General features: G+C 45.3%; 1 protein-coding gene across 1 annotated transcript in view; it reads left to right on the top strand.

Annotated features, from left to right (window-relative positions):
• zmpste24 (zinc metallopeptidase, STE24 homolog) overlaps positions 1–13,364 on the top strand; it is a 34,981-nt gene extending 21,617 nt beyond the window's left edge. The window contains exons 6-10 of the mRNA XM_070898821.1: positions 1,741–1,882; positions 3,921–4,114; positions 4,335–4,439; positions 7,572–7,715; positions 9,822–13,364. Coding sequence (XP_070754922.1) covers positions 1,741–1,882; positions 3,921–4,114; positions 4,335–4,439; positions 7,572–7,715; positions 9,822–10,046 — 810 coding nt within the window. The 3' untranslated portion in view covers positions 10,047–13,364. The remainder of the gene's footprint in view (positions 1–1,740; positions 1,883–3,920; positions 4,115–4,334; positions 4,440–7,571; positions 7,716–9,821) is intronic.
• The last annotated feature ends 1,309 nt before the right edge of the window (positions 13,365–14,673 follow it).

Below are 14,673 nucleotides of genomic sequence, written 5' to 3'. Positions count from 1 at the left end.
TCAAAGAGGAGCCATGAAATGGCGCAAGCAGTGTGTGAAGAGGTGAAGGTAAAAGGTCTGCAAGGTGATGGGCTCCATGCTATGATAGGCTGCCACCAAGCTCATGGTCTATAGGGCTGCAGTGATAACCCGCCCTCCTGTATGGCTCCGCGACATGGACCATGTACAGTAGACACCTCAAGTCGCCTCAAATACCACCAACGATGTCTCCGCAAGATTGTACAAATCCCCTGGGAGGACAGACGCACCAACATTAGCGCCCTGGCCAGGCCAAAATTCTCAGCATTGAAGCACTGACCACACTTTATCAGCTTGTTTGCATGCCAGACACGAGACTCCCAAAGCAAGCGCTCTACTCGGAGCTCCTTCGCGGCAAACGAGCCAAAGGTGGGCAGAGGAAACGTTACAGGGATACCCTCAAAGCTTCCCTGATAAAGTGCAACATCCCCACCGACACCCGGGAGTCCCTGACCAAAGACCACCCTAAGTGGAGGAAGTGCATCTGGGAGAGCGCTGAGCACCTCGAGTCCTGTCGCCGAGAGCATGCAGAAATCAAGCGCAGGCAGCGGAAGGAGCGTGCGGCAAACCAGACTCCCCACCCACCCTTTCCTTCAACCACTGTCTGTCCCACCTGTGACAGAGACCGTGGTTCTCGTATTGGACTGTTCAGCCACCTAAGAACTCATGTTAAGAGTGGAAGCAAGTTTTCCTCGATTCCGAGGGACTGCCTGTGATGATGAGACTGCAACATCCGTTGTCACGTTTCACACAGAAATAATGGCCACTTGGGTGAGGATGGCTGGTGATTGTGGAACCGGACCCCACTGAGTATCATCACCTTCAGGAGGGGAACATGTTGCATTCATGTTGAGCCTGATCATGTCCTCGCGACATCTCAAGGTGCTTCACATGCAGTGAGTTTTGAAGTGCAGTTGCTGATATCTTGCCAAAAGCAGCAGCCTCGTTGGATAAAGTAAGGTCTCTCAAACAGCAACGGGATCTGAAATACTCAGCAGGTCAGGCCACATCTGTGGAGAGAAACAGTTAACGTTTCAGCTCGAAGACTTTTCGTCAGAACAGCAAAGGGATCTATTGAGTTATTCTCAGAAGGAGAACAAGTGGTGTGAACATGTCAATGTAACATATTTAGTATGTGGAGTAATGGGAAATACTGTTGCTAGTTTGTTTTAAGATATATAAAATACCCAAAGGTAACTTTGCTATCTCTTCACCCGTTTTGATAATTTCCCCATTTTTTTTGTATTTTGCTCGGGTTCCAATTTCTGATTAGAACGAACCAAATATCCAAGAATAGTGCTGCATTTTAATTCTACTTTAAATCTTTTTAGCAGTCATCACTTTGAGGATTCCATGAAGACTGAATGGTCAGAATGTTTTTGTGCAAGTGCCCCCAGTGATGTTGGCTTGTAGCTGTAATCTGAATTTATTCCAGAGTGGGTATTGAGACGGAAACTAAGATCCAAGAAGCTTTAGCTGTAAAATATATTCTTGGAGCAATGCTGGGGTTTTGGGTTTTACACCTTGCTGTTGTTTGTCACAGTCGTAATCCACTGTTTCCTCTTTGTAATCCATCCCAGAATATTGACGGTACATGATCATTTTATTTAAGAACATTAGTGACTATAATTGCTTTTGCTGAGACCAATGTAGCGTTCAGTAGCGTGGATGTGAAGCGTTTGATGTGCTTCTAACTTGTTCTCTCTCTATCCTTCCCTTTAGGTGCTGGTGACTATCTATGCTGATTATATCGCGCCACTGTTTGATAAATTCACTCCACTTCCTGATGGGGAGTTGAGGGAGAATATTGAGGAAATGGCCAAGAGTATCAGCTTTCCTCTAACCAAGGTTTATGTAGTAGAGGGTAAGGCACAGAGCTATACGAACCATTTTGATAGATGAAACTTGAAGGCACAATTGGCTCACGCCTGCACAGGAAGTCGTTATTCAAAGAGACTATATTGCGCTTGGTGACGCTCGCCATGCTAACTGAAGCGTAACAACAATGCTGAGCTCGACTCCAGTGTAGGTAAAGATGTTGATGCTTCTATAATCACATGAACCTTTACAAATCAAAATACTGCAGGTGCTGTAATGTGAAATAAAAACAGAAAATGCTGGAAACACTCAGCAGGTCAGGCAGCAGCTGTGCAGAGGGAACCCGAGTTAACGTTTCAGGTCGATGTCCCTTCGTCAGGTTCTCTTGAAAGGTCATCGTTATCGACCTGAAACATTAACTCTGTTTCTCTCTCCACAGATGCTGCCTAACCTGCTGAGTATTAACACCATTTTCTGTTTTTATTTCAGAAGCAAGCTGACCCAAGGTTTGTTGAAGGGCTGTAGTCCTGTGGCAGTGTTGCCCTTGTGATTTTTTCTTTACAACCTGCAGCCTGCTCGTGTCATTTCCATTCTGTACTGGAGGCTTTCCGTCAGCTCAGTCGACAGTTCCCTCAGGTGGCCAAAACCTTGTTCGGCAGCAGTTTCCGTTCACTCTGCAGACCCAGCTGACGCGCACTGACCTTTCTTGCATGTCCTGCACCATGAATCAGTGGGATTCACTAACCTTGCTTTATGCACGTCTCTGTCTCTTGAAGGTGAGGAGTGTGTTGGTGAGACGGTGGCAGTTGCTGCTGACGACACAGTCTCTGCAGTGAAGCGTTGTGCTTGCCGGTGTTTATATTTGTCTTGCTCTGGAGCTGCTGATCCTGCAAGGCTTTAAAACCCGTACACCATGATGTGCAGTTTCTGCTAACATTTTTAAAAAGATATAAATTTTCCTCCTTTTTAAACGCACTAACTGTTGTAGATTATGATCTCGTGGGCGCTGGGCACTCTCCCCTTTACCGTGCCCAAATAGACATACTTCACCGGAGGCCCAGACCACTGCAGCTGAGTCTTGTACATTAATGATTTGGAGGAAGGGACAGTAACCAATTTCTCCAAGTTTGCTCACGGTACCCGATGAGGAGGCTCTTCTGCTTGCTTGTTTTACCTACTGAGCCATTGCGATGGTTGGTGCTTGGGGCAGGTTTGTAGCAGAGCGATATCCCACGACAAATCACACTCATTGCCTGCAGAGTGACTAATTATACCTTCAAAATAACATGGCAGGAAAAATTCTGGTTTCTAAGCATACCTGACGATAACAAATCACTAATGTTTTACATAATTGCAACACAGAAACAGGCCAATTCTGCCTGTCTGTCAGTGTTTGCTCTTCATGCAAGCGAGTCGTGCCAATCCATTCATCTAGAATGTCGACATCGTTTCTGCCTCAAACACTTACCCTGGGTACAGAATTCCACAGCCTCACAACTCTGTTTTAAGTTTCTCTTTTTTTCTAAATCTCTTCCATTTAATCCTGTATCTATGGTACTCGGTTCACAATTTAATTTTTAACTGCAGCAACAAAATCTGAAACTGCTGGCTTTATTTTGTGATCATTACAATGATTTTAAAGTCTTACTACTCCTAAACCACCTAAATTAAAATGCTGATATTGTGGAAAATTACGATATTTATTCCATCAAATTGCTGTGGATCAGTCTCTTAACTTGAACATGGGTGAAAAAAACATGGGCGCGCCACATTTTCTGAAGTAGCAAAAGTTTCCTCCAACTTTCAAGCCAATGTGATGGCATTCTCTCTCTCACCAGCAGACGTTGTGACGTTTAACCTCGAATTCTTAGTTAGATTTCATTGTTTTTGGCATGAGAATTATCAGCTGACATTTAGTGAACAGTCCAAAAAAATGCCGATGTAATTGTTGGTGAGTTCAAACAGACTTGTCTTTTGATCACACAACTTCTTGTAAATTTAGCATAAACTTTAAAAAAAAATTGGCACGTCAAATGTTTTATTGCTTTGTAGTAAACGGTGTTAATCTTCAATGTTTTGATCAGGATCAAAGAGATCGTCGCACAGCAATGCGTATTTCTATGGCTTTTTTAAGAACAAGCGTATTGTGCTGTTTGACACACTGCTTGAAGATCATTCCCCGTTAAACAAAGGGGCAGGCGATGAGAACATCGAGATGCAGACGGCTGCTGGAGATGGCAGTGAAACCGAGACCGCGGACACCAAACTCAGACCAAAGGTAAGCCTGCTGGTGGTAGTACCCATCCGGATACCCAAACCCCACCCCGACTGTGTCCTTGCCGATCGTGACCGTGGAACAGGACATCACCAAGGCTGCTGGGGGAGTCTGGGGTGTTGGCTGGAACACGTGACTGGTCTGTGGACAGCTCCCCCAACTCGGGCCCTGGGATATTACTTTTCAAAGGATTAGTTTGTTGTAATCTCTACTTTCTTTTCAGCATAAGAAGCAAGGCTGCAGTAACCAAGAGGTTCTCGCAGTCCTGGGTCATGAGCTTGGACACTGGAAACTAGGCCATACTGTGAAAAACATCATCATTAGCCAGGTAATACACTGTTCTTTTTTAACAGATATATATATATATGTGAAGATTAGTATTTTGTGGGTCGTGGGCAATTAGTTAATTGTAAATAGACACATGGAAACAACGAATATAAAAATAATTGATCCCACTTGCAAGCAGGCCTGAAGTTCTTTGTGCTGCTTTCAGCTGGGGACGTGGCTCTGTCAGCTTACAATTGATCGTGACCAGTGAGGGGATATTTTTCCATTTCTCTCCCCTCTTCTGAAGGTGGTGATTTGCTGAAGTAAGGTTCCACAAGCACCTGGTTCCTCTGCTTCCTCCCCCATGATGCCATTCTTGGGCTATTTGATCATCGAGGGCTTTCCAATCCAGCAAATTTCACACTATCTAGATTTCCGTCTAACCATCAGAAGCAGGACCCCATGCTGACAGAGCCACGTCCCCAGCTGAAAGCAGCACAAAGAACTTCAGGCCTGCTTGCAAGTGGGATCAATTATTTTTAAATTTTTAGATCCGTTGCCCTTTGGTAAAGTGCCAGATCTGTTGAGGGGAGAGAAAACAAAACAAACGTTTGATAACCTCAATGCTACCTGTCGGGTTTATGGGATATGTCCCCTTGGAAGAGTTCACCCTTGCATGGAGTTGCTGGGTTATGTTGGCTGCCGGTGAGTGTGGAAGAAGAAACGGAAGCATTTTTAGGAACAGGCAAACCAGTGTCTCTCTCTCTTTGTAAGCCAACCCTACTTACCCACCTTCTCGCCATTCCCCTTAATCCCTTCGGTCTCCAGAAACACACCCAATTCTGGCCTGCTGGTTTTAATGGCCTGTCTACTTGAGTCCACTGATATTTGAAGACTTCATAGAATCATAGAGTGGTTACAGCACGGAAGAAGCACATTCGGCCCATTGAGCCCGCGCAGACTCTGTTGGTCCCACTCCCCCGACCTTTCCCCGTAACCCTGCAAAAATGTTTCCTTCAGATACTTATCCAGCTCCCTTTTGAGTCTGCCTCCACCGCCCTTTCAGGCAGGGCATTCCAGATCTTAACCACTCGCTGCGTTAAAAAGGTTCTGCTCACATCGCCTTTGGTTCTTTTGCCAATCACCTTAAATCTGTGTCCTCTAGTTCTCGACCTTTCTGCCAATAAAAGAAAGACTTGGATTTATATAGCGCCTTTCACAACCACCGGATGTCTCCAAAGCGCTTTACAGCCAATGAAGTACTTTTGGAGTGCAGTCACTGTAGTAATGTAGGAAACACAGCAGCCAATATGCGCACAGCAAGCTCCCACAAACAGCAATGTGATAACATAAGAAATAAGGACAGGAGTAGGAATAGGAACGGCCCCCTCGAGCCTGCTCTGCCATTCAATAAGATCATGGCTGATCTGATTTGACCAGGTAATGTTTTTGTTATGTTGATTGAGGCATCAATATTGGCCATGACAGTGGGAACAATTTCTCAATTTGCTGTTCTCCAGTCCTCTGGCACCATCCCAGTATCTATGGAGGATTGGAATATTATGGCCGGTACTGCAATTTCCTCCCTCAATTCCCTCAGCGTCCTGGGATGCAGCCCATCCGCTCCTGGTGATTGATCTACTTTAAGTATAGCCAGCCTTTCTAATACCTCTATCGAGTTTTATTGTATCAAGTGTCTCCACTACCTCCTCCTTCACTATGTCTGTGGCAGCATCCTCTTCCTTGGTGAGGACCGATGCAAAGTCATCGTTTAGTACCTCTATCTCCATTTTGGTCCCTAATTTGCCCCACTCCTCCTCTTACTACCCTGTTACTATTTATATGCCTATAGAAGACTACTGCATTACCTTTTATGTTGGCTGCCAATCTATTCTTGTATTCTGTCTTTGTCCCTCTTATTTTCTTTCTCTCTCCTTGCCTGCCCTTTCTATATATAGCCTGATTCAGCACAAGATTGGCTTAAATCAGGAATAAAACCTGGGATAAAAAACAGAACATGCTGGAAACACTCAGCAGGTCGGGCAATATCTGTGGCGAGAGAAACAGTTAATATTTCAGGTCGATGACCTTTCGTCAGATGCTGCCTGACCTTTTGCGTCTTTCTAGCATTTTCCGTTAGTTCAGATATCCAGCCTCCTCCGGTATTTTGTTTTTTGATCAAACCTGGGACTTGTGGGAGGCACAATGCCGCTTCGTACAGGGGACTTTCTCACTGAGCCACTGTGGGGCGAGATTGGATATTTTGGACAGAGGGGAGGGATGCATGGAGGGAAGTTTTAGAAATCGGTTTTGTCCCGCCGAAGAAGTTCTTCATTTTAAAAAACCAAATTCCAATACTGAAGGTAATCATTTAAATTGCAAATTTCTAGCAAGTTTTGCATAATAAAACTATGTATATATGGATTTCACTTTTTTTTATTGGTTCTGGGATGTGGGCGTCGCTGGCAAGGCCGGCATTTATTGCCCATCCCTAATTGCCCCTTGAGAAGGTGGTGGTGAGCTGCCTTCTTGAACCGCTGCAGTCCGTGTGGTGAAGGTGCTCCCACAGTGCTGTGAGGGAGGGAGTGCCAGGATTTTGACCCAGTGACGATGCAGGAACGGTGGTATATCTCTAAGTCAGGATGGTGTATAACTTGGAGGGGAGCTTGCAGGTGATGGTGCTCCCATGCGCCTGCTGCCCTTGTCCTTCTAGGTGGTAGAGGTCACGGGTTTGGGAGGTGCTGCCGAAGAAGCCTTGGCGAGTTGCCGCAGTGCAGATTGTAGATGGTACACACTGCAGCCACGGTGCGCCGGTGGTGGAGGGAGTGAATGTTGAAGGCGGGTGGATGGGGTGCCAATCAATCGGGCTGCTTTGTCCTGGATGGTGTCGAGCTTCTTGAGTGTTGTTGGAGCTGCACTCATCCAGGCAAGTGGAGAGTATTCCATCACACTCCTGACTTGAGTCTTGTAGATGGTGGAAAGGCTTTGGGGAGTCTGGAGGTGAGACACTCGCCACAGAATACCCAGCCCTGACCTGACCTGCTCTTGTTGCCACAGTATTTATGTGGCTGGTCCAGTTAAATTTCTGGTTAATGCTGACCCCCAGGATGTTGATGGTGGGGGATTCAGCGATGGGCACAGGTCATAGTTTCTGCGTAGAAATGTCTAACTAACGCCGATGCTTTTATTTCAGGTGAACTCTTTCTTCTGCTTTTTCCTGTTTGCTGTTCTCATGGACAGGAAGGAGCTTTTCTCCGCCTTTGGTTTCTATGACACCCAGCCAACTTTAATTGGGTTGATGATCATCTTCCAGTTCATTTTCTCCCCCTACAATGAGGTATGGTGAGGCTGCGATGCCTTTAATTGATTCAATTCATTCCCGTTGCTACCGCTGGGCTTGTTTAGCGCATAGGAAGAAATTGCACTTAAATTCAGAATATCACACTAGAAACTTATCTAATCAGCATGAGCTCGTCCCAGTACCTTCATCCCAGTGTTACACAGCTCAAACTTTGCCATTCACACTTACAAGGTGTTTGTGATGTTACTTTGTATATGCAGCATGAACATTTTACTCACTCGGCCATTATGCTTTACTGGAGTAGTGATATAGTTGGTTAATAGTACGTGCTGCAAAGTACTGAGATCTGTACAGATATTCTGTTCTGATTGAGGTCTGCAACGATTGCTTGTTGCTGCCTTAAAGAAACCTCAGTACTATTGAGACTAGTTTTGAAATGCAGCGCTGCGTATTAATTACAATCTAGGTGGATCATTGTGCAGATGTAAACCTGTTCATTTAAGGTTATGCAGTCGACAGAGGGCACCACCTATCAGAAACTTCATCTGCTCGAGCTTCCATCAGTTTTTATATCTGCAGGGTTCAGGTTATTGAGACAAAGTTAGAGGTCACCCATTCACTCTTCCTGAAGTAGCATTAGTAATTCATCATCATAGGCAGTTCTTCGGAATCGAGGAAGACTTGCTTCCACTCTTAGCATGAGTTCTTCGGTGGCTGTATACTCCAATACGAGAACCACAGTTTCTGTCACAGGTGGGACAGAGTGGTTGAAGGAAAGGGTGGGTGGGACTGATTTGCCGCACTCTCCTGCTGCCTGCGCTTGATTTCTGCATGCTCTCGGCGATGAGACTCGAGGAGCTCAGCGCCCTTCCGGATGCTCTTCCTCCACTTAGGGCGGTCTTTGGGCCAGGGACTCCCAGGTGTCAGTGGGGATGTCGCACTTTATCAGGGAGGCTTTGAGGGTGTCCCTGTAACATTTCCTCTGCCCACTTTTGGCTCGTTTGCCATGGATGAGTTCCGAGTAGAGCGCTTGCTTTGGGAGTCTCGTGTCTGGCATGCAAACTATGTGGCCTGCCCAGCGGAGCTGATCAAGTGTGGTCAGTGCTTCGATGCTGGGGTTGTTGGCCTGGTCGAGGACGCTAACATTGGTGCATCTGTCCTCCCAAGTGATTTGTCGGATCTTGCAGAGACATCGTTGGTGGTATTCCTCCAGCGACTCGAGGTGTCGACTGTACATGGTCCACGTCTCTTGAGCCATACCCGTTACTTTGTTTAAAGGCTTCATTGCACCAAACATTCCACTTGGGTTACTAGACCAAGCCGAGCAGAAGTTCCCTGGTTTGATTTCTGGTCAGTACTGAACGAGCTTGTCTCCCCTGGGGCAGAGTTTTGGGCTCTAAATTGTCCCCCCACCCATAGTCTAGGAAGGGAAACCATTGTCCGGGTTCTCGCTCCTGATTGCTATCCAGCGACTGGAAGTATACTTGTGTGAGCATCACAGGAGTACAGAATCTGGCCCCCGCTGTGATGGCCCTTGTGTTCTACAGCCAACTATCGTTTGAGTGAAGAATAAGCACTTGCACAAAGCTGGTTGGAGGGGGCCATAACCTGTGGAATTATACATTTTATTTTAACCCATAAGAACTGTACACTCTCAAAACAACATGTATAGCGTCTTTAATGTAGTAAACCATCCCATGGTGTTTCACAGGAGCGTTATCAAACTAATTTTGACACCGAGCCACATATGGTGATATTGGGACAGATGACCAAAAGCTTGGTAGGTTTTAAGGAGCGTCTTAAAGGAGGAAAGAGAGGTGGAGAGGCTTAGGGAGAGAATTCCAGAGCTTAGGACCCAGGCAGCTGAAGGCACGGCCACTGATAGTTGAGCAGTTATAATCGGGGAAGCTCAAGGGGGCAGAATTTGAAGAGTGCAGACATCTCGGGCGAGGGGTTGTGGAGCTGGAGGAGGTTACAGAGATGGGGAGGGGCAAAGCCCTGGAGGGATTTGAAAACAAGGATGTGGATTGAGGGCAGGGCAGGCTTGTCAAGTCATTCAAGCCATGAAGTCTTTTTTTTTCCCCAAGTAAAGCTACTTCTGATTAAGTTTGCATCTGACATTTGGTGATTTTTTTTTAATAGGTGCTGTCCTTTAGCCTGACTGTACTGAGCAGAAGATTTGAATTCCAGGCTGATGCATTTGCAAAGGATCTGGGAAAAGCCACAGACCTGTACTCTGCACTAATCAAACTGAACAAGGATAATCTGGGGTTCCCTGTTGCTGACTGGCTCTATTCCATGTGGCATTATTCCCACCCTCCTCTTCTGGAGAGACTCCGTGCCTTAAAGGACAAGAAGAAGGATTGACCGGGAATGAGAGAAGGGAGCAGAACTTTCTTTCATCTCGAGAAGAAATTAAATGGTTTCTTTTTTGTTTAATTTTTTTAATTTCTCATTCCATGCGCAGTGCAGATTTGTACTGAATGTTTGTATTGTGGGAACTGGGTTATGATCTGAGTACATTTAGCTTGTGTACCTATTGCCTGCCAGCAGTACAGGTCAGTGGGATATTTTAAGTTGTGTTAAGAATACACTGGGACTTGAATGAATTTTTAAATGAAAGCAGCACATGCCGAGTTTAACGTGGTACAAGTGAGCCGGCACAAGCGACTGTAGTACAGATACCTAACCTTATATATCTTTGGATCTAAGTTGCATCATATCTGAAGTCTTGTCCCAAGTGCTCTTCGAAATTGCTTCACGTACATCACGTTCAAAGTCAAGGCTCATCCTTATAAAGCTTTATTTCAATATTTGCTACTGCTTTAGATATCTGCCATGCCAGCAAACTGTGAGATAACATTTATATCACTTTCAAAAACAAACGGTCTTAAATTTTCTAAGCGCTACATGCGGAAGCTGCACTTGCAGCAGTCTCTGAGGTGCAGCAATCGCTGAGATGCCGTGAGGGTGTGGGGCGGAGGGGTTAGGAGAAGAACAAATGTAAATGTGTCTAATCATCAAAGGAGTTCCCTAAGCCGGCCCCTTCCTGTGAAATGAGAGAGGAGTGAAATTATAGTGTGATTTATTTTTCTCCTTTGTTGGTGCAAGTGAAGGATGGGATTTGGCGCCTTTAATGAAATCCCCGCTGCATTTTAAAACTGCCGGTGAGGGGGCATTGATTTTTGCTAAGCTGCCTGTCCATTCTCGGGCTCCCCTGATGGCTCGGTGATAAAACAGCTGTAACTGTACCGACGGAGGTGTGGGATAGCTAGCGGTGCTAAAATTGGCCTTTTCCCCCATAATTCGGATGGGGAATAATCAGCCGGTGACTGCCCCCTTATTGGAAAGGTTCATATGTGGGGACACTGAATGAGGCCATCTCACAGTCCTATTCCGCTGACACTTGCTGTCCAGGTTCAGTGGCACTGGAAGGGCAATGGACATTACCTGTGGAACTTTACCCTAGTACGAACCAATGTCTTTAGGAAAGGAACAGGGAAGTAAAGGGGGGAAAAAATCCAGTCACTGGGAAAATTAATTAAATTGCCAAAGCACGTCGGTGTGAATTGGGTGACTGCAGATTTTGCTGTGGTTTAATTTTCAGTTTTCAAACCCAAACTTTAATGCGGGTAGGGTTTCTTTAAACTGCTGCAGCCTATTTCAGTGTCGAATAGGATACACGAGTGTAAATGCACACTTCAGTAACTTCAGATTTAGGTTAACAGTGAGCCTTTTCTTGAGTTTTTCAATGTATGGGGCAAGATTAGCTCAATCTTGTGACACAGTTTTAGCATTTTTTCCCCACGGGTAGTAAATACCCCTCATTTTATGTCGGTTTTTAATTTATTACGTTTGGCTTACTTGAATTCTAGCGAGTGTCGATGGCCTCAAATTGAAATTACACTTTTTTTTTTCTCATTTGGAAGTGTCTGTAAATGAAGCAAAGTGACTGAATGATGAGATCCTGGTCTGTACCGGAATCGGCATGTGCAAATGCATTTTTATTTGATACCTGTGAAGTAATTTTTACGTTACTTTATTTTTCTGTATTGCTCAGACCATTTTGGTTGTGTTGATATTCGCGAGAGAAGAGGCAGAGCATGGGCACTGCTAATTGTATTCAGTTGTTAAATGACCAGTTCCAGATACCAAAATAAATAAAGGTTCACAATGTGTACAATTTGAGGGACGGAAGAGGCTTGTGCCTACTTCACTGAATGTGACTTTGCACGTGGCACCACCTCTGTGCCCATGCTGGCTTGTGAAACTTCATAGTTTACATGTGGTCCTCATTCCATGAGATGGCATCAGTGGGATGGAGAAGACCCACTGATGTCCCACTTGCTGCTGTTTGAATCTCCTAACCAGCTGAAGTGAGAAAAAATAACTGGCAGGGGTCATTCCCGCTCCTCTTTTCCTCCTTGTTCCTCCTCCATTCCCAGCGGTGCTTCCAACACTGGCTGGAGTCCTTCCCGACCTCTCCCAAGGTCCCATTTTTCATGTGCAAGCCTAGACGTTGAGTGTTCAAATGTTGGAGGGAGCATCACAGCCAAGCCCACTGCAGTCCGACCTTTGCACCCATGTGGGTCACTCGCTAACACTTGGTAGCATGAATGTCCTCAGTAACCCAGGGCTTGTAGCACTTCTGCCACTGCCCATTGGAGATCTGTGATCTCGGGGCAGACAACTGATCAAAGTTTGGACCTTCCTGACTTGTGTGGCTCAGTACCACACTGCGTAGTGTGTTTACCCGCGGAACCAGTGGAGATAGCTGGAAAACCCTTTTTTTAAAACGTGATCACTTGGGCCTCACCGAAAACTCTGGAACTTGAGTTGCAGATTAATTTTCAGATGAGATTGGGATTTGAAGTTTGAATTCTCTGAATTGGCCCGTGGTCCGGCCTTCGGCCTGTGACAGGTTCATTGAAAGATCTAGAATTTGGCCTGTTAACTATGCAAAATAGATTGTGATTAGAAGAAATGTATCACCTTTGCACAGTGAACAAAGGCATAAAGATACTTTGATAATGGAAAATAAAGGACTTATTACAAATCTGTATCTCACACTCCAGTAGTCAGTGTGGTCCTCTTAATACTGTTTTTTTTTAGTCCCATGTGTATATAAAAAGTGGAGATAAAAAATTGATATCAACCGTTCTGATGAACCATCCAAAAGATCAACTCATCTCCCTTTCAGATGCTGAGTGACCATGTGCATCCACTGTGTTCAGTTCTGTATTGAGGAACCTGTGACATTAAACAGATGTTGCAAATGAGTTATTACTGAATTGAAATTAAAGTAAGGAAACGTTTAAATTATTTGACCTAAAAATGGACGCAGGTGTGAGAATGGAAGTGCTAATTTTAAAAAAGTGGTGAAGAGATTAAAGAAATATTGCAATGGTCAAGGATTTCACACGAGGCTAATGGCGGGATCTTTCACACTCTGTTTAGATGTTGTTTCAATGTTGGAATCTGGAGTGCTGGTGTTTTTTAAAAAATTTCAAAAAATGCAAAATGGATTCCTTAAGATGGATTGTGTTATGATCTAAATTAAGGAGGATTAATATTCTGAAATAATTGGCAGGTTTTGAAATTGTGAAACCAATCCTGATCTTAACAAAAAATGTGATGAAGTTCCACTGTGGTGACAACTCAATAAATGGAGGAATTGTGAGTCCAGTGGGCCGACTGACTTTTGTGACTTGGATGTAAAAAGTGATATTGCAGCAACTGATTTACCTCTTCAATACTTCTGCTTTGAGACATGTTAATTGGTTTCCATTGCATCCCAGGGTTTGCAGGTCATAACTACCTTCATCAAGGTGTGTTTTATGATGCCAGGTTTCACAGTAATATTTTCCAGTAGAGTATTTTCAAATTGTATACTTTTTGTTTCTAACCTCCCCCCCCCCCCCCCCAACACACACACACTCTCTCTCTCTCACTCTCACTCTCACTCTCACTCTCACTCTCACTCACTCACTCATTCACACACACTCGCTCTCTCACACTTAGACTCTCACACACACACACTCGCTCTCTCACACTTAGACTCACACACACACTCGCTCTCTCATACTTAGATTCTCTCTCTCACACACACACACACACACACTCACTCTCTCACACTTAGACTCACACACACACTCGCTCTCTCATACTTAGATTCTCTCTCTCACACACACACACACACACACTCACTCTCTCACACTTAGACTCACACACACACACACTCGCTCTCTCACACTTAGACACACACACACAGTCTCGCTCTCACACTTAGACTCACACACACTCGCTCACACACACACACACTCGCTCCCTCACACTTAGACAGACACACACACACAGTCTCGCTCTCACACTTAGACTCACACACACACACACACACACACACACACACACTCACTCGCTCGCTCACACTTAGACTCACACACACACACACTCGCTCTCTCACACTTAGACACACACACACAGTCTCGCTCTCACACTTAGACTCACACACTCTCGCTCACACACACACACACACTCGCTCCCTCACACTTAGACTCACACACACACACACTCGCTCCCTCATACTTAGACTCACACACACACACACACACACACACTCGCTCCCTCATACTTAGACTCACACATACGCACACTCGGGTCTCCCTGGGCTACGGACCATCCTCCACTGAGAGTGGAGAAGATGACTTGCTGTTCTGTGACCGCTAGGATGTACATAATAGCGACTTGGGTGCGACATGCCCGCCAACAGGTCTTTGTCCTCTTTTCTCCTCTTAAACTCTGCTCGCCATCTCACCAAGTAAGGATACGACTGAGACCATGCTTGGAGAAGTTTCATCACTCCATGGTAGTGCATCATCTAGTCTATTCATTTTGTACCAAGCAATCTGAACCACTAGTGTGAGCTGCCCCTACAGTCCCTGTGCTGATCTGCTTTTAGCAACAGGCCAGAAATTGCTCCCAGAATTTGGAGAAT

This window comes from Pristiophorus japonicus, chromosome 14, assembly GCF_044704955.1.
Source record: "Pristiophorus japonicus isolate sPriJap1 chromosome 14, sPriJap1.hap1, whole genome shotgun sequence".
In the NCBI taxonomy this organism is placed as follows: domain Eukaryota; kingdom Metazoa; phylum Chordata; class Chondrichthyes; family Pristiophoridae; genus Pristiophorus; species Pristiophorus japonicus.
This window is presented reverse-complemented; position numbering and strand designations above follow the sequence as displayed.